This window comes from Microtus oregoni, unplaced genomic scaffold (genome assembly GCF_018167655.1).
Source record: "Microtus oregoni isolate MIOR12 unplaced genomic scaffold, Mior012 000115F_ref0000277, whole genome shotgun sequence".
NCBI lineage: Eukaryota > Metazoa > Chordata > Mammalia > Rodentia > Cricetidae > Microtus > Microtus oregoni.
The window spans coordinates 1,755,182-1,774,732 of record NW_024544744.1 but is presented as its reverse complement, the minus strand read 5'-3'; the positions used below and the strand labels follow the sequence as shown (position 1 = coordinate 1,774,732).

The following is a 19,551-nucleotide window of genomic DNA, read 5'->3' as shown; positions in this document are numbered from 1 at the left end:
AGTTTTAATTCATTATTTGAAGACTTTATACTTACATATAATCATACATTTTATTGATTTTTATTGAATTCTACATTTATCTCTGCCCCTTCCCTACCTCTATAATTATACTTTTTTATAGCATACTAGAAACAGCCAGTCAAAAAGTACAGCAAAGGACTTTGAGGTGATTTCCAGTAAGAAGAAATACCAAGGCAAGATATTCCATGCTTGTGAGTGTCCATCTCATTCGGGCAGCCTGGCCTTCGGGTGGAATTTGCAGGTGTATTTTTATCTGTGTGCCATGGTATCACACAGTGACTATTTGCCAATACCCAGGATTTAGCTTCAGCAAAGCCTAGTTTCTTTCATGGTCTGACATTTTCCAGCTCTGATAGGCATTTATAACTTTAAGATAAATAGAAAAATAAAGTCAAAGTCATGTTGTTTTCTTTCAGAATAAAGTATTAGGAAAGTGGGAGAAAATGCCACTCCTTTAAAAAATGCCTTCTCTTCATTACTTACTGCCTCATTTTCCAACAGATCGCACTGACAGCTGCATTCACGTCTTTCCTGCTCATGCTGTACGACATAGATAGCTACAAGTACTGTTGGCATCATGGCTATCACTTCCTTTCCTTAAGCAATGCCTTAAAAAGTAATTTACTCAGCATTTTATCTGCCCTACTCCTTTCCAATCATTCATTGACTTTAACGGTATCACCACTGTGCTGGTTAAGCTATATCATCAACCTGACTGCATTGAGGATCACCTAGCAGACACATCTCTGGGTTTGTGAGGGCTCTTATACAGAGGGTCAACTATGGGGTGACGGTGTACCATCCTATAGACTAAATAAAATAGGGAAAAGGAAAACCTGTTGAGCAACAGCATCTGACTCTCTCTGCTTCCCGACTGCTGACATGACTTCTGGGACTGCCTCAGACTTCCACTGCCATGCCTTCCCTGTTGTGATGGGCCATAACCTCTCAAACCATGAACCTTCCTTCCTTATGGAGGAGCATAGCAATGAGAAAAGTAAGCAAATAAGCACCAGGACCATTGCGGCCTATTACCATGAATTTTTTTCTCTGCTTTCTTTTCTTTTTTTTTTTTTGGTTTTTCGAGACAGGATTTCTCTGTGGTTTTGGAGCCTGTCCTGGAACTAGCTCATGTAGACCGGGCTGGCCTCGAACTCACAGAGATCCGCCTGCCTCTGCCTCCCAAGTGCTGGGTTTAAAGGCGTGCGCCACCACTGCCTGGCTCTCTGCTTTCTTGACTTTTAAAAAATGTTTATATTTATTAATTATACCACATGTATGTGTGCAGGGTGTTTGTGTGCACACATGCGTGTGTGTGATTTATGTATGAGTGTGGGCCTATATGTACTCTGTGCACATGTGGATATTGTAGGTAACTTTGGGAGTCATTTTTCTCCTTTCACCATGAATTCTATGGATCCAACTCAGGTCATTGGGTCTACACAGAAAATACTCTTAACCATGGAGCCATCCTGCAGCCTCTGCTTCTAGTTCTGCAACAAACATGATATATACTTTATCACTATACTTTCTATTAATTTTGCAAAGTCAGAAGAAACAATTCTCAACTCCACTTTTGTAGATGAGACCATGAAGACCCAGTGTTGCCAAGGGGGTTGTCAAAGGCTTTGCCAACTGCCACCTGTTCCCTTTGACTCCCTCTGCCTTAATGTCTGGGCATGCAGACACTTCTCCAGTGTGACTCCAAGGTCCAGTTATATTTATAGGATGCTGGCACATTCCCCAAACAAATGATTTTTGGTAAATAATCACGTCAATCAGATTGTATATTGCATTCCAGTTTTATAACGGTGGTTATTATTGTTATAATTGTGCCGTTTTTCTATTTGCCCTCAAGTCATTAAATAAATCTCACTCATTGTTAGACAACTAAGAAGTTTATAGTCATTTCTTTTATTTACATTCACACCTATATGTGTGTGTGTATGCCATGGTATGCATGTATAGGGAAAAGCTTGCTGGAGTCGGCTCAGCTCTTCTACCAAGTGGGTCCTATGTGTCTTCAGGTGTGGCTGGAAGCACCTCTACCACCTGAGCTGTCTCACTCACCTTGGGTTCATTTTCAGCCATTGTAACAAATTACCTTAAATGCTGTAGTTTAAGAATGAGAAGTTATTCTCTTGCCGTCCTGGAGGTTAGAAATCCAGGCTACATTAGGGTGTCAGCAAGGCATGTCCCTTTTGTACTGGCCCAAAGGAAGACCTTTGCTTTCCCTCCAGTCGTTGCTGACATCCCTTTGTCTGATGACCTATCACTTCATGCCCTCCCTCTCCTGTCACATTTTCCTCTCGCTCTCTTTTCTGCCTTCCCTTTCTTTGCTTTTTCTTTTGTGGGTGTGTCTGTACGTGTTCATGTGTGCCTACTGTGTGCTTTGCATGTAGAGGCAGAGGACAGCCTTGGTCCTCAGCTGTCTACCTTGGTTCTCAGGTCAAGGTCTCTTGTTGGCTGGAACTCCCTGATTAGGCTAGGTTTCCTGCTCAGTGAGCCCCTGGGAGCCTGTCCCTGCCTCTGCATTATGGGGACTGCAGGAGCATGCTGATGTACCAGGCTTTTCATACATTATAGGGTTCTCATTTTTCTGTGGCAAACATTTTTCCAACTGTGCCATCTTTCCAGCCCCTGTGGTTACATTTTCTTCTCCCGCTCGGATCCCAAAGTTTGCTTCATGTAAGAATTCTGTGATTACATGGGATTTACACAGATAATCCAAGATAATTTCCCTGTCCAGAGATCCTTAATTAAATCACGTCCAAAAATATCATTTTGCCATAAAAGGTGCTATACTTACACCTTCTAGGTACTAGGGTGTAAATTCGTTGTGGAGTTCAGGAAGGGCATTATCCTTTCTGCCCTACTCTTCATTCAACTAGTTAATAAGTGATTAATACATGCAGTGAACTGTGTTAGGCTCTGGGGAAATTGCTGGAAATGGCAGAGCTAGACTCTGCTGTCACGGAACTTACACCCTAATGGGAGACAGACATTAAATAATGATATTATGATTACTTAATACACTCTTAGTGAGTGGTAGGAAAGGGGAATGAGCAGACTGGAGACACATCCCACAGGACCTGGCTTTACTTGAAGCTTTAGAAATAAACTTTCTAGGAGAAGACTTCCTATTTGAACTCTGCTGTGGATGACTCATCATGAGAAGGGTCAACAGAAGTCATTAAAACTTCAAAGTTCAACAAATCTTTTAGAACTATTCAAATTTATCAAGGTCATTAGCTTTCTTCAGCTAAAAAGGAAACTCAGATTCTTCAAGGCAGTTGGAGATCTCAAGAACAAGAAGCAATTTATTATATTGTCATTTTGTTATTCACATAGAAACAGCAATAACACCCCCCCCCAAATATGTACCAATAACTATGGAAACTATATTTTGATTTCTCAGATTTAGGTGGGAAATTACTTTTACCATTAAGATTTATAAATTTGATGACCTCCTCTTATGATCTTCGATTCCTGAGTGTTCCTTGCTTTTGCACTGCTTTGTGTTGCAATCAGTATTTAGAATTTTTTTTTCAGAATTGTAACCCTGGTGCTACAGCTACATTTGGGTGTAGAATACACCCTAAAGGGCACCATGTCGAAGACATGTTATATAATGAGTGGTTTAGGTGATTGTGGACATCCCCTTGAGTGGGTGGTTGCAGGGCAGCCTTTGACAGCCCCACCATCATGCAGCTTTACTGTCCTATGTGCTCTAGCCATGATGCTCCAACACAAATCTAGAGCAGCAAGGTCAATTGGTAATAGTCTGAAATCTCCAAAACCATGAGCCAAAATGAGAAATATTTTAAAAAATATCTTGAGCATCATATAAAGACTTTCTTCTGATCCCTTCCATGTACCCTTCCACTCAAGGGTAACTTTTCTGTATCTTTGTTTTCCTTCCAAGATTCTTGACATTTCCTCGTGTTTAATGGCTCCCAAATAAGTAAATCCCTAAGGAATCTAAATAGATATCTTGTCCAAGATTCCAAATCTAGATATGAAAAAGAAGTCCATCTTGGCTTCTCTGGCAAGATCATGGAGACGTTTGGAGGAAAGACTGTGGAGCGAGTCAAGTCCAACCATGTTTTCAGCTTAGTTTCATCAGCGATTTTGTACCTCAAATGTTTATGGAGCAATTGGATTTGGTGGCCTTTACTATTTCTATATAAACTTATTGCTTAATGACCGTAAAAGGCTTATGTGACAGCAAATATATGAGAAATAAAGGGATTCTAGTTTTAAATTTTTCCTTTTTAATAATGGAAACAGGTTACCCCTAAATTTTGGTTCTTTGACTTATTTTATCTTTCTATAAAAGAACCTATTTGTGGTCCTTAGTCATTTCTTTCCTTACTGATCTTTAAGAGGGCTTTGGATTATAGAAAAATAATTCTTTGTGCAGCATATTATTAAATACTTTTCTTATACCAAGAAGTATAGACTTCTTTGTCTACACACACAGACACACAGACACAGACACACACACACACACACACACACACACACACACACACACACATCATGTCCAGCACATCCTACACACACAGACTCACATCATGTCCAGCATTTAGTTCTAAGACATAAGTGAAGAATCCGTGTTTTGCCACTGATTTCCATTTCTAAGTGGCATTTATTTTCTGTTTCATTGTTTCAAAAACTCTTGGATATGTAAACAGGGAGTGTTAAGGTATTATCGGTGGGGTGGGGTGGGGGTAAGGGGAGATGGGGAGAGAAAAGTGAGAAGGGGAGGATGGGGGGAACTTGGGGAAACAGGATGATTGGGATAAAGGAAGGCTGGATAGGGGAGCACAGAACCACAATTCTTGGTTAAGGGAGTCACCTTAGGGTTGGCAAGAGACTTGAACCTAGAGTGGCTCCCAGGAGCCCAAGGCGATGTCCCCAGTTAGTTCCTTGGGCAGCTGAGGATAGGGAACCTGAAATGACCCTATCCTATACCAATACTGACGAATATCTTGCATATCAGCATAGAACCTTCATCTGGTGATGGATGGAGATAGAGACAGAGACCCACACTGGAGCACTGGACTGAGCTCCCAAGGTCCCAATGAGAAGCAGAAGGAGGGAGAAGATGAGCAAGGAAGTCAGGACCACGAGGGGTGCACCCACCCACTGAGACAGTGGGGCTGATCTATTGGGAGCTCACCAAGGCCAGCTGGACTGTGACTGAAAAAGCATGGGATAAAACCGGACTCTCTGAACATGGCGAACAATGAGGGATGATGAGAAGCCAAGGACAATGGCATGGGGTTTTGATCCTACTTCATGTTCTGGCTTTGTGGGAGCCTAGCCAGTTTGGATGTTCACCTTCCTAGACATGGACGGAGTGGGGAGGACCTTGGACTTTCCACAGGGCAGGGAACCCTAACTGCTCTTTGGACTAGAGAGGGAGGGGGAGAGGAGTGGGGGGAGGGGGAGAAGGGTGGGAGGAGGGGGAGGGAAATGGGAGGCTGGGAGGAGGGGGAAACTTTTTTTTCTTTTCTCAATAAAAAAAAACGAAAAAAAAAAACCACACAGCAAACAACTTTCTTAACCTTTTCCTCATATGCAAAGTTAGGATGCTGGAAACTATATGGAAGATTTTTGAGGCTATGTGTGAGCCAAGGTTGGATTGTCTGTTATTGACCCCTAATGTGCACCTATCATACAGCAGCAGCTTTGGAAAGGTGGACTGTATAAATAAGATATGACTGTCTGTGTTTTGAAACCTGTCAGCTTTTTCCAATATGCTTTTGATTAGTTTATTTCTGGACTCAGTACACAAAGGTCTAGCAATCGTTCAGGCATAGCCATGGGTTTAAGCAATTAATTTTAATTGGATTTGACCAACTTTAACTCTTCTAGAACATCAAGGTACTAAATTAAGGTAAGGGGTTGTAAATTGCTTTTTCTTTTCCTTCAGAAAGAACATTAGACTTTCTAATATTTTGCTAACAGTAGTAAGGTGCTACCACGCACAAAGAAAACTCTCTTAACTGCAGCTTGGATGTTCACACACTTAGCTTCTTCCTTACTTAATAATGTATATTTTCAGCACTTAGATGCATAAGGAAATCCTGCTCAGACACTATGCACAGTTAAGGCAGAACACATACAAGCCAGAGAAGTTACTAAATACCAAACAAGATGGAGAAAACAATTCTGTCTAGTTTGGGGTTGGAGCTGCTATCATTTAGAATCATGTGTGAGAGAAGTCATGTGGGTTCTGGTGAGACACTGAGGAGAGACGTGATTATGTTTCCTTGACACGGGAATTCCTTTAAGCTGAGAAAATTTAATTCATTTTTTTTCTCAGTATCTATCACAAAATGGTAAGTCCTAATTACAGTGATGAAGAGACACATCCAAGCTTGAGGCACTTAGGTCTTAGAAAACAGGCATGAGTTAAAGAAACACAGACATACACACAAAACAAAATAGATCCTAGAAGTGGATAGTAGCTTTCTGACTAAAACCATTGCAGTTACTACAAGAGCATTTTGATTGTGAACAGGCAAGTGAGTATATGGCAATCTTCTTGCCAATTTCATTTTAGTTTTGATTCGTGGATTCTTCAATCACCATTTATTGAATACCTATTTGATTCCAGGAGTTATATGCCCTCAGATGATTCTCATTCAAGTGCAGGGCTCCTAGTGCGCTGATTGTCACAATAGGCAAATGACTGGGATAGACATTCCCAAGATGTAACTGTGACCTGGGTCAGAAAGGCTTACCAGAAAGGGAAAAATAGATTTTCATTGTTCATTGTGAATCATCTGGAACTTAGCAACAGGAAGACCCAACTCTTAAAATGGAATGAGATATTTCCCTGGCTATATTGGCTCTATAAAAATGAGGATGTGTGCTGGGAATGCAGACACCAACGAGTTTGGTCAAAGAGTAGAGAGCATCACAAAGGCTTGACTGTTCATATTTTACATGTAAGTCTGGGTTCAGATTGACGTCGCTTTATTTAATATATATACCTTTAGGGCATCTTTAATGTGCCATCTCTATGCTAGGCAGTGGAGGCAGATAGGCAGATAAGGCCGATGTAGCCCCAGCCTTACAATCTCATAGTCCAGCGTTCAAAGAAAGACTAGAAAGAGTTTGACAAACTCATTGAGAGCGAGTGGAAATCAAGGAATAGTTGTGGGAAAAGGATGATGAGGATGAATGCAGATTTGATTTTGGATATCTGGAATCTCAGCAGATAACAAAGAAAAGGCCATTGCAGAAGGGACAATTCTCTCAGGTCATCGACAACTCAAGCCTGGGCTCCAGTACCAGAACTCTCACCTAGGGCACAAAGGATGGTTGCTCAGTTGCTACAGCAGACGAGGTAGTGTGTGTGTGTGTGCGCGCGTGCATGTGTGTGTGTGTGGAGGTTGGGAAGGACTTCTACTCCCCCTTTGAAGATACCTGGTTTCCTGTGAGAGAACCTAGCAGCCTGTTCTACTTTCTCAAGAAGAGCTCAGGCTTTCTCTGCAGACTTCTATCCCTTCCTGAACTCTCTGTTGAAAGAACTGTCTGTTCCCCACTGTTTATTTCCTAGCCTCCCCAGCTCCCACCCGCCCTGCACCCTGTGCTCCCCCACTGCCATTTGCATCTCTATTACCTGCCACATTTGTTGGAATACTGATCTACATAATTCCTCCTACATCAATAATTTTTGGCTGAAATAAAGAAAAAGAATTATTCTTTAGATGCTAAGAGACTTTAGGAGAAGTCTCTTTATGAAATAGGAATATCTGTCCTGCATGCTGATAATAGTGAAACGAGATAACAGGGCAGGAACCTGATAATGTACCCACATCAGCATCCTGGTAATGCAGTGAGTTCTCAAGAAATGCTCCTTGAAGATGCCTGAGTGGGTGAACGGCTGTGTAGACTCATTAGCATGGGGGACATTGGCACACTTGTGTAAGCTTTCTGAAAATTAAGCCCTTCAGTGTATTTCCTTGTCACTGAAGCTAGAGCTGTCTCTGGCTCTGAGCAGCCACCACTCTGAATATGCTCCAGTTTGTGCTAAACACGGGGAGGCTGGGTTCACGTCCTACTCACCACTTTCAGACTCAACTTATAGTAAAAACTATAATTTTGGCCCTGTAAAACTTGATTTGAATTGGAGAGATTAGTAGGAATTCAAGTATACACACATGTGCACACACGAAAGATGGACAGAAACATAGCATGTCGTTTTGTGTGTCCTTGTGCATTGCTCCTCGGCACTCCGCTGAGAAGGATTAGAAGCAACAAGACCCTAGGAGTCAAGGACATTTTTAAGTGTCCAGATCTTGGCTTCTAAATATCATTGTCCAACAATAAAACCAGAGTCTCTTGATATAAATGGCTTATTCCATGGTTGTGGTTGGAAAAAAAAATACATGGCAAGCTATGCCTGGCTGAGAAACCCAGAGGGAAAGAAAGAGCCTATAAAAAGGAGAAGGCATGTAATGGGATATGGGAGCTCCAAAGAGTTCCAGATGATGGTGAGACTAGAAAAGCTGAGCCATAAAACAGGCAATCCAGAGTTAGACTATAACATAGCTTGTCAAATACAAATACACCAGCCTACACTTAAAAATAAACAACTTTCTGAATATCTTTGAGGAGGATATACTTCTTCGCAGAAGAATCCCAATCAATGTAAGCAAAACCTTTATTCCACAAGACTGGGCTTGGTCCTCCCTGGTCACCTTGAGTATAGGCCAAGCTGACTTCTAAATAATAAAATAAGAAGAACAGGGAAATAATGACCATATAGTGGGTGCACCTGGCCAACAACACCTATCTAAGTGATTCAGGTTGATCTTATAGATGGTCATAAGGCATAATGCACCCCAAATAGGAGTCTAAAAAAGGACATTTCCTATTTGCTATTTTCTAAAAAAAAATACTATAACCCTGTCTACCAAAAGAAAAATATTAAACATACATTTTTTTTTTGAGTGAGCTGCATGTTACAGACGTCAAGGTTATGAAAAGCAAGGAAAGACTGAGAAGTTGTCATTGACCAAAGGACACTACGGAGCCGTGAAGAGTCTTAGTCATGGTTCTTTTGCAGTGCAGAGACACCATGGTCAAGGCAAGCCTTATAAAAGAAAGCATTTCAATCACTCAAACAATTTCACTGATTTAGTCTATTGTCATCATGATGGGGCACATGCTTGCACTAAGGTCTAGGACAGGAGCTGAGAACTACATCCTCATCTACAGGCCAAGGGAAAGAGTGACACTGAACTGGCTTGAGCTTTTGGAAGCTCAAAGCCAACCTCCAGTGAAACACTCCCTCCAATAAGGTCATACCTGCTTCCACAAGGCCACAAAGCTTAGTCCTTCTAATCTGTTGAAATAGTGCCTCTACCTGGTGACTAAGTATTCAAATACATGAGCCTATGGTGGATCGTTCTTATTCAAACCACCATAGAACTAAATGGAATGTGTACCAAGAGCAGATGCTGGGATAGGATGCTAGCGATAAAACTAATGATACCTTTAATTAAGCCTGGAGTTCAGTTAAGAGTCATGCAAATAAAATAGTTTAATGCCACTTCCTTTAGCTCTGACTAAATGATGCTATGCCTATACTAGGGATACTAAACTCAGGTGAGGGGTTTATCCTCTGTGTTGTTCTAGTAACTTTTCTGTAAATTTGATATTGTTACTGGAAATTTTGGGAAGACCCACCTGGGATGCCATACATTACCAAGAAAACTGAGGATTTTTTTTTTTAATCTTCTTAATCAAAGAATTTGAGAACTGATTTAGAAAGAAGCTTTGGAACAATTTTGTTAGAATTTAAAAGGAAAAGCTTAGGGCAGGCGAATTGTAAGTCTCAGTGGCTGCCTGGAGGAGGGAGATGGAGACCAGGAAGAGAAAGCCCTGCCGTTTGAGTTAGCCATGGGGGCTGCATAAGCAAACAGGCAATCTGAAATGAAGCCAAAGGGAACTTCAGAGAAAAGGGGAGGAAGCCCACAGTGTCTGGAAAAGCACGCCTACACTTTGGCAAGTATCCAAATGAAGGAAAAAGAAACAAAAATATTAAATTTCTGAGTAATTCAGAAAATTGGCAGACTTAATCCAGCCCTGGCTGCAGCTCTGTGAGGGACTGCATGAGATGTGGAGTTTCTGGGAAGAAGATGCCTATTATCTCCTTGAAGGGACAATTATTCCTCCCATCTTGCCTTAGCATGACTTACTGCCAATCAACCTTCCTGTGAATATTCTCTTAACCAGGTGCTTGACCAGCTTAGCTGGGTTAATGCTGATGTTTTGAGTAGCTTGACTTGTTAGAGCTCTATCCAGACCAGAAAAAATAACTTTTCCTTATTGGGCCTCCAGAGAGTTCGAATCCTGGCTACTGTAACAAAATTGCTGAAAAGTAAAAAGTTCATTAAGAGAAGAAGAGCTTGGGGAAGAGTAGATATTAACATCAGAAAGTAGCATGAGCTCACAAGCTAAGGGCAGCATTGTGAGCAGAAGGGCAACATCACCTGCACAGGATAGAAGTGACTGATGAATATCAGAAAGACTTCTACTTTTGACCTTGAGGTTTTAGCCCTAGCTCTGTGCAAACTAAGAACCTGAATTAGAAGAGATGACAGATTTTTTTCACATAAAATAAAGTCCTAAAACAATGTGTTTATTTTCCAGCCACACAAGAAATTATCACATGTCACTTCCATTCACTTAAAGTGTAGACCAACTTCTTCCCAGAACCATGCATGTCAGCTTCCTGTGAACCTGATCTCAGAATGCCCTGTGCACCACACATGCATTCTCTCAGTGTCAGAGGGCTTCTGGCTCCTATGGAACTGGACTCACCATGGAAGCTTCTTTGAAGTCTGCCTGCTCCCTAAGACAGTGCTCTTCTTCCTAGCAGGTTTCTGGATGCCTGAGAGAACGAGAAGGACCTAGCTCCACAGAGGTGTACACTATCTGAACATGATTTTCTTTCAGTGTATGTGGGAGGGGCACAAGTCTTGCATGTGCATTTGGGATTCTGGTATAAGGAAGATGTCTGCAGCACAGTTATAATTGAGAGTGGTCTGCTAACGGCTACAGAGTCTGCTGGGAATTTCAGGACTGGGGGGCCAGGGGATGAAGTTGGGGAAGAGAGAGCTAGAGTTGAATTTTAGTCTGTAAGCTGTGGTGTAAGGCAATGTGTACAATGAGGCTTTGTGCACATAAACATATACACCAGCTCCAGTCATTCTTCTGTCTTGTATGCAAAGAGAAGGGTGAGGAAATGAACCCCTTCCCTATAGACTATTTGTGTGCACTCTTTGCAGTGCAGACCTGCACATTTTACTTCTCCCTTTTCTAGTTTCCCCGACCCTCATTTATACCCATACTGTTCCCCATATGCTTACATCCTAATAAGGAAATTCATGTAACCTTACAATCTTAGCATATAAAATGTAGACAACAATATCACCTCAACAATATTAACTGAATTAATGTATATGAACCACTTTGGTCAGTCATTAGCACATTGTAAGTTATAGTTGGTCTAAGATGATGGTTGGGAGGATAATTAGCATCTCACGGGGGAGAGTTTGGGAATTGTTTTACAGAGAAGGTGGAAGTTGAGAGGAGCTTGCAATGCATATGCTGTACATACCACTCAGCATCCTTAGTTTCATCACCTAAGACTCTCAGGGCACTTAATGAGCTACAGTGGGCAGAGTTGTCTAACACGGAGCCAGTTTATAATTCAGGGCTGGGTATCTTATACATACACATGAATACGGGTGTTTGGTGGACATAGTGACATATGAAAACACTGTAGCCCCAAATGTTAGCAACAAGGTATGGTAGTGTGTAGGTGGTTCCTTCATAGCTGATCGGGAGGTATAGTCACAGAAAAGATGAAAATTCAAGATCCAGAATTCAATTTCTGCAGACTGCATATTGGTTTTCTACCAATAATGAAATAGAAAATTTAGAGTTCTAACCATTGTAAGCCGAGTATCATCTGTTCTGAGTCATTCCACCAACATGAAATTCAAGAGGAAAATTTTATATGAAAGAACTGATTCGTGGTGGCATTTCAGAGTAGTGGCTATTTTGAGGCATTCACAGGTTTGTCATAGGTAAATCTAGGGGGCTGAAGATGTATTTGCATTTCCATATGAGTGACTTGAACTCCATGGGAATAAAAAATGGTCTTGTATGCTTAAAAATATATATTCTAAATATAATTTTGAATAACAAAAATAAAAATGAACAAACAAATAAACAACAAAACCCAAACAACAACAACAAGCTGACACATGATCAGAAGTTTAAGAAATGACTGCGGTGTAATCTAGTTTTAAAATGAAGTTAATATTTAATGGTACTTCTTCCTGGTGATAGGATTCTAGCTGGGTGTTTTGGAAACACTCACAGCAACTTCAAAAACCCACTGGGTGGTGGGGACACTAAACACACCTCTGAGGGGAGAGGCAGGAATGCCAATCCTTTTTATTGCAGCTCATTCCTGGAGTAGTGACTGGAAGCGATTTACTACCCTCTCTAGTGTTCCACTTTCTCCATTGGAACAAGAGATCCTAATGGAGCCCGCGCCTTATGATTGCATGGACAACTAGATAAAATGAAGCCTAACCTCTCCCCCCAGAGTCTGGAAGAGGGACTCAGGACACACCACTTACTGCCGTTAAGGAAAGCTCAAGGCAGAGAGCCCTGAATCTGGAGAAACCACCTCACCTTTCTGGATTGTGTGCAGAGACAAAGACTGGTAATGGGCATTTAGGGAAGAGGGAGAAGGTCTGGAGCAGTCTGGGGATAGTGAAGAAAGTTGCTGAGGCCGCTGCAGAGGGAGGGGTTCAGGCTGCCCAGCAGCCCAGGGTGTCCATTAGAGGAAGCTGAACACCTCCAGATGAAATCCTCTCTGCTCCCTCCCAGCCCAAGAGCGCTGTTGAAATGTTCCCAAGTTGGCATCTGAAAAGGGAGTGAGTGCTGGTATGTGAAAAACCCACGGTTCAAATGCCAGCACCGCAACAGAAAGAGGGAGGTCAAAGTGGGGAGATAAAAAAGTGAAATCTGGTGTGTAGGCTACCTGCAGAGTTTGCTTAAACCATCAGGCATGGCTGAGCACTGGGTGGCCAGCTGTGGATATGATGCAAATATAGCATGATGCTTGTGGCTGTTACTAAAACCCAAACCATCTGCTGGCATGATTTAAATCAGGAATGTCCCCAAAGCCTTGTCGGTTGAAAGATTTGTCCCCAAGGAAAGGTTCAGAGATGAAGCTTTGGGAAAGTGACTGAGCCACGGGACAGTGACCTCATCAACGAATCCACCTATTGATGAACTCATAACTTGATACGCTCCTGCTGAGTGATGAACATCCACGAGGCAGGCTCTAGTTGAAAGAAGTGGTCTTCGGAGGAGTAAACCTTCCTCCTGGTCCCTGCCCTCTGCTTCTGTGTCACCCTAAGAGCTGCTTTGTGCCCTCCCCCATACAATTGCATCTTGACATCTTGCCCTATCACAAGTCCATTAACAGAGCCAAGTGATCATGGTTTGAAACCTTTGAACATGAGCCCAGCTGAACCTTTCCTAATTCTAAATTCCTCTCTGGGGCCTTTTGTCATGATGATGATAGGCGGACTAACATGTTTGCCTTCCTACACAGGGACAGAGTTCCTTCCGATATCAGGTAGTAATTAAGATGAGACATTATCCACATGCCATTTGACCACTGGAATTCTTTTCACTTAAAATTAACTTTTCTATAAATCAGTGGGATCCACAGCCTCTTGGGAGGAATTAGAGAAATTTCAGTGACAGTCAGTTACTGAAGAAGCATGAAATACGTCCCCTGTGCACTTGTCTCCATTTTTCCTCTCAAGAAGACAGGTTTGTGATATTTAATATCTTGTATGTGTACATTTCTCCATCTCTCTTTCTCTCCCCCTCCCAATCTCTTCCTCTTTCTTCCTCTCTCTCCCTTCCCTTCTCCGTGTGTGTGAGTGTGTGTGTGTGTGTGTGTGTGTGTGTGTGTGTGTGTTAGCGATGGGGTGAGTGGAGGTCAACCTTAGGTTTCTCCCCTCAGATGCAGTCCGCATTGTTTATTTTGAGACAGGGTCTCTGTGTGGACAGATTTTATGTCACGATGATAGAAAGTAGGAGCTTATTGAAAGAAAGAATCTTAATTGAGAAAAATATCTCTATAGGATTGACCTGCTGGCAGATCGATGCCATTATCTTGACTGATGTCCAGACCACTGTGGGCAGTACCACCCTGGGCAGGTGGGGAGAAAGCCAGGAAGCAGCATTCCTCCATTGCATCTGCTTCAGTTCTTGCCTCTAGGCTCCTGCCTTGAGTTTCTACTGTGAATTTTCGGGATGTTGTACTGCAAACGTTACGATAAAATAAATCCACTTCTTCCCAAGTTTCTTTCGTTCTTTGTCATAGCAAGAGAAACCACAACAATTTCTCACTGGCCTGGAAGTCACTGATGAGGCTAGCTGAGCAGCAAGCTCCAGGAGCAAGGATAACAAATCTGGACCATCAGGCCTAGCTTTATACATAGGTCCTGGGGGTCAAAACTCAGGTCCTCATTCTTGCGTGCCAAGTGCTTTACCAACTGAGCCATCTCCCCAACCCCTGATGATTAATATTTTTAGGCATAAAATTAATATACATTGGCTAAGTCACAAAGTATTATAGGTGACTTCATTCAAGCATAAATAAAATATTTTAAAACCCAAACCTGTTATTAATGCATAGAATCATAATTCAAAGGAAAGGGGTAAAGAATTATTTGAATAGGAAGCTCGTGAAAATCAATACTGTGAGCCTTAGTTTAATACTGTACTCTGATCTACAATGTGTGGATAGAATTATGTCAATATTTATAGTCTTGTCTGACCACAATCCAACTAAAAGTTGCCTAAAATGATATGATACAAGAGATTCTTAAAAACCATCTCAAATAATCACGATACTGACAATAATCTAACTAGATATCATTTTAGCCATATTTTAATGTATTATAGATGTATGTGCATTGTAGGTATTGTATATATATTTTTTCTTGCTTTACTTAGAAAGCTTTGGGAGGGTGGTATTTTATTATACTCATCTGGCACAAAAATAAACATATAGATCAATAGTATAGAACAGTGTGCCCAGAAATGTGTCTACAGAACAATAGCTGAATGATTTTTGATAAGTAATCTAAAAATATACACTGGAGAAGTTAGCATCTTTACCAAATGATTCTGAGAAATCTGGGCATCAACATTTGGAAGAATAAAACTTGGTTCCTATATATCCCTGAGAAAACCCTAACTATATATGAATCAAATTCTTCAGTGTAAGACTTGATACCCTGAAGTGGCTAGAGGAAAGAACAGAAGATGAGCTTCAATATGTATGTACAGGTAAAAATTTTCTGGTAGCATAGTAAAAAGCAAACTTGCCAGATGGGGTCTCATGAAACCAAAAAGTTTCTTCATAACAAAGGGCATTGTTAGTGAAGATGCAGCTCAAAGAAGAAATTATTTGTCACTTATACCTTTAATAGAGGATTAGTAACCAAAATATACTGGAGGAAAAAAAACTCTTTAGAAAGCCCAATTTCAAAAGAATATGGAACTAAAGAGTTCTCCAAAGAAATTACAAACCCTGGGAAACATTCTAAAAAGTGTTCAGTATCCCTTGGCACCAAGGAACTGCAGGTTAAAACTACTTTAAGATTCCATCTCATCCCAATCAGAACAAAAGGCCATCACCAAGGATACAAGTGGCAACAAATGTTGTCATTGATGCGAAGAAAAGGGAACCCTGATACACTGCTGGTGGGTCTGTAAACAGGTGCATCCACTTTGGATATCACTCGAAAGGTTCCTCAGAACACCAGAACTAGATCTACCATGTGACTCAGTCATAACTCTCTTGGACATCTACTCGAAGGACTGTATACCCTACCACAGAGACATCTGCACATCCACATTCATTGCACCTCCATTCACAATAGCTAGAGAAGAGAATCATTCTAGATATCCATCAGGTGAAGAATGGAGAGTGGGAACATGGTACATACTTGCACAGAAACTTATTCAGCTATTATGAAAATTATATTATAAAATTTACAGGAAAAGTTATACTGAGTGAAGGTAACCCAGCTCACAAAGATAAATACAGCATGATTTCCTTCATAATGCAGATTCCAGCATTGACTCTATAGTTTCCAGTTCATAAACCACTGAGCAAATGAAGCTGGGTCTCCCTTTATAACATTTCCACAGGGCCTAAAGCCTACTGGAAAGTGACATTCAGAGCAGAACCCACTCACCTGGGGAAGGGGGTAGAGATGACACTGTGATCGGGCAGCATCCTGCTTGCAAAATTCCAGAGCATGGCACACCACATCAGCATTCATAGCTTCACCGAGTCTGGTGGGAAATGGAGCAAAGCAAAAGCTATTAAGATCTCTCAGGCATCAAGGAGCAGAAGCACTATCAAAGGAAGTTAAATCCCCAAAATGGATTCTGATGCCCTCACAACCCGGCCTTAGAGCTTCACCCAGCTCAGCTACTGCATTGTGTTTTCCAGCAACACTCATCCCTCCTGCCTCTTGCATAAGGTCCTGAGGACAGGGAGGAACACAGTCCCTGAGCTATGAGTTTGCCTCTCAGAAGAACATGTAAGAAGCCACGAAAACAATCAGGAAAGGAAAAAAAGAAAGGATACGATTAGATGGGAATAGTATGTTGAAATTTATTGGATTTAATAGAAAAACTACTTTACTATATAAACATTTATACCCTTAAAATTATTTTCTTAGATAGAATCCAAATCATATATCTTTTTCTTATGGAAGAAAAATATTACTCTGATTTGCTTCTTTTATGGAGAAATCTGTAAGAACAGGAGTCTTCAAATACTGTGGCTGTGACTAGATTCAAAGGAGCTAAAACAACATGTGATGGCTCATCTTCTTTGTCAAGTTTAGTATACTTTAAATGATCTAGGAGAAGCATCCGTCATAAGGGCATCACAGAGAGGTTGAACCTCAGTGGTACTGGCTGATGGGCTAGTGGTCCAGACTTAATGAGAGAAGAGAAAGGAGGGAGCTTTCTGAGCACTAACTCTCTCTGTCTCTCTGTCTCTCTGTCTCTCTCTGTCTCTCTCTGTCTCTGTCTCTCTCTCTGTCTCTCTCTGTCTCTCTCTGTCTCTCTGTCTCTCTCTCTGTCTCTCTCTCTGTCTCTCTCTCTCTCTCTCTCTCTCTCTCTCAGCTTTCTGAACACTGAAACCACCCCCTCCTTTATTAACTGACAATGCAGGTGACCTTGACTTATGTTTTCACCAAAGCAATCAATTTCCCTCAAATCATGAGCCCAACAATTACTTTCCCTTTTAGTTTCTTCTTGCCAGGTATTTGGTCAGAGCAGTGAGAAAGTGGCTAATGCGGACAGTTGTTACTGAGAGTTCACTACTGTGACTTCCTGACTGCATGGTGCATAGGCCTTCTGAACTCGTTTACAGAAGAAATGGAGAAGAGATTAGAGCTGGAAACAGAATAATGAGTAATTCTTACAAGAGTTCATAAGACAATACTGTACACAGAAAGCAGAGTGAGTCAGAAAGTATTCTATTTATATGGTTTATACGAGGAATAAATAAGAACTACCTGAACCTAGGTTAAAGGTCATTTCTAGTATATTATGCCAACTAACCTGCCTTTATTTTGTTCATCCCCTAAAACTCTGAGTGAGGCTGTATTCAAAAGTCATAAAATACATTGTTTGGTGAAGGAGATGTCATTATTCTATTTAGACTGTGACATGGTTATTGCTGCCTGCATTTAGTGAGGTTTAGAGTTCAAAGCAGAATGCTATGAAAAATATTTGGATTGGCAAACATGCAAACATTTGTGGTTGGCGACAAGGTGGTTGTGAGCAATGTCTCTTTAGTTCTTAGATTAGCACTCTTGAAAATAAGCTGTAAGTTTCATAGTGACAACAGGAGAGGAATCAGAATCCCATATATTAAAAGCTCCAGGGCATAGCAGTGCAAATTCATTTAAAAGGAAGGCGTCTGAAAATATAGAAACTTCAGGTTACATGATGGAAAGAAAGGCAAGTCAGGGAAGTATTTCTTTAGGTCCAGCCATCGACTTCAGGGCTGCTGCATTTGTGGTGCAGGGCAGCTGGCTGCATTTTAAATTGGCCGCCAAACTTGGCATTGCTCACATGCACAACATAAGAGCTAATCTGCTAACACCTTGGTCTTGTGCTCCAAGCCTTCATATCTCTGAGTGGTAAGCTTCTGTTGTTTCCAAAATTTCCAGTGTCAGGTAGTTTCTTACAAAAGTTCAGACAGATCAGACACTGATGGTGAGTTTAAAGGGAATGCCTTATTTCTCAGGTTCTCTGTCTTTACAGAATCCTATGGCTATGGCTGTGGGTAGGAAATGCAATTGCTACATAATTAGTTCAGGAATTATTGAGAACTGACTAGAATGAGATAAAAGGAGAAATGGCCTCCAGGTCAGGAAATCCATTTCATATCGGAAGGCAGCTATTCAAGTAAAATTAAATCAAGAGGTTGTCATTTTAAGGGCAAGGCAACTTCAAGCTGCTCTGACTGCTTAAAACAAGCTGCAAGAGGAGGATGCATGTAAGGAGAGATCCCCAGCAGCATGGAGCTGACGATGGGGTGCTGGTCCTGACGGGGTGCTGGCACTGATGATGGGATACTAGTTCTGACGGGGTGCTGGTCCCGACGGGGTGCTGGTCCTGACAGGGTGCTGGCATTGACAGGTTGCTGCTCTGACAGGGTGCTTACACTAATACAGCCCTGGAGCTGACAGGGTGCTGGTGAGAGGAGGGTGCTGGCAATGACAGGGTGCTAGGCCTTTATGGAGAAACAAGTGGTGGGCAGAACCATTCATTGCATCTGTCTTACTCCAAAACAGTCCAATCTCCAACCAGCTCTGCTTCTTTCCTTCCTCTACCTCCTTTCCATCCTTCTTTCTTTGACATATAGTCAGGATTTTTCTGAATACCTGGAATTACACACAAAATGAGTCAAATGTTGTCTGAGGTTTTTGAAAGCTGTTGATTTAGCAGGGACTCAAAAGTAGAGAGGTAATTAAATTGTAAACAAATGTCTTAAGTGCTATTGTAAAGGTTTGCACAGCATACTGTTGTGCGCATATGGGAATGTGTGTGTATGTGTGTCTGTATGTGTGTGTGCCAATTTGCTTGGATGTGGTACAAGTGGAATATCCATATTAGCCTGGAGAGGATCAGGAAAGCTTTCAGAAGAGGTGACCTATATATGAGCTCCAAAGAAGTAGGGTAATGTGTCTGGATGCAGGTTTAATATGTATGAAACACAGGAAAAAACTGTCAAAATATTTAGGCAAAACCTGCCTGTAGTGCAAGAAAAACACTGTGGAATGTGCTGAGATATGGCAAGGGACGGATTTGCAAGGGCCACCAGGACCAGTTCATGAAAAGTCTTGTGGATGGGGCCAGGAGTCC

At 41.5% G+C, this 19,551-nt stretch overlaps 1 protein-coding gene across 1 annotated transcript in view; it reads right to left on the bottom strand.

Moving 5' to 3' along the window:
- Aoah (acyloxyacyl hydrolase) overlaps positions 1 to 19,551 on the bottom strand; it is a 205,263-nt gene that overhangs the window by 136,071 nt on the left and 49,641 nt on the right. The window contains exon 4 of the mRNA XM_041645717.1: positions 16,356 to 16,455. Coding sequence (XP_041501651.1) covers positions 16,356 to 16,455 — 100 coding nt within the window. The remainder of the gene's footprint in view (positions 1 to 16,355; positions 16,456 to 19,551) is intronic.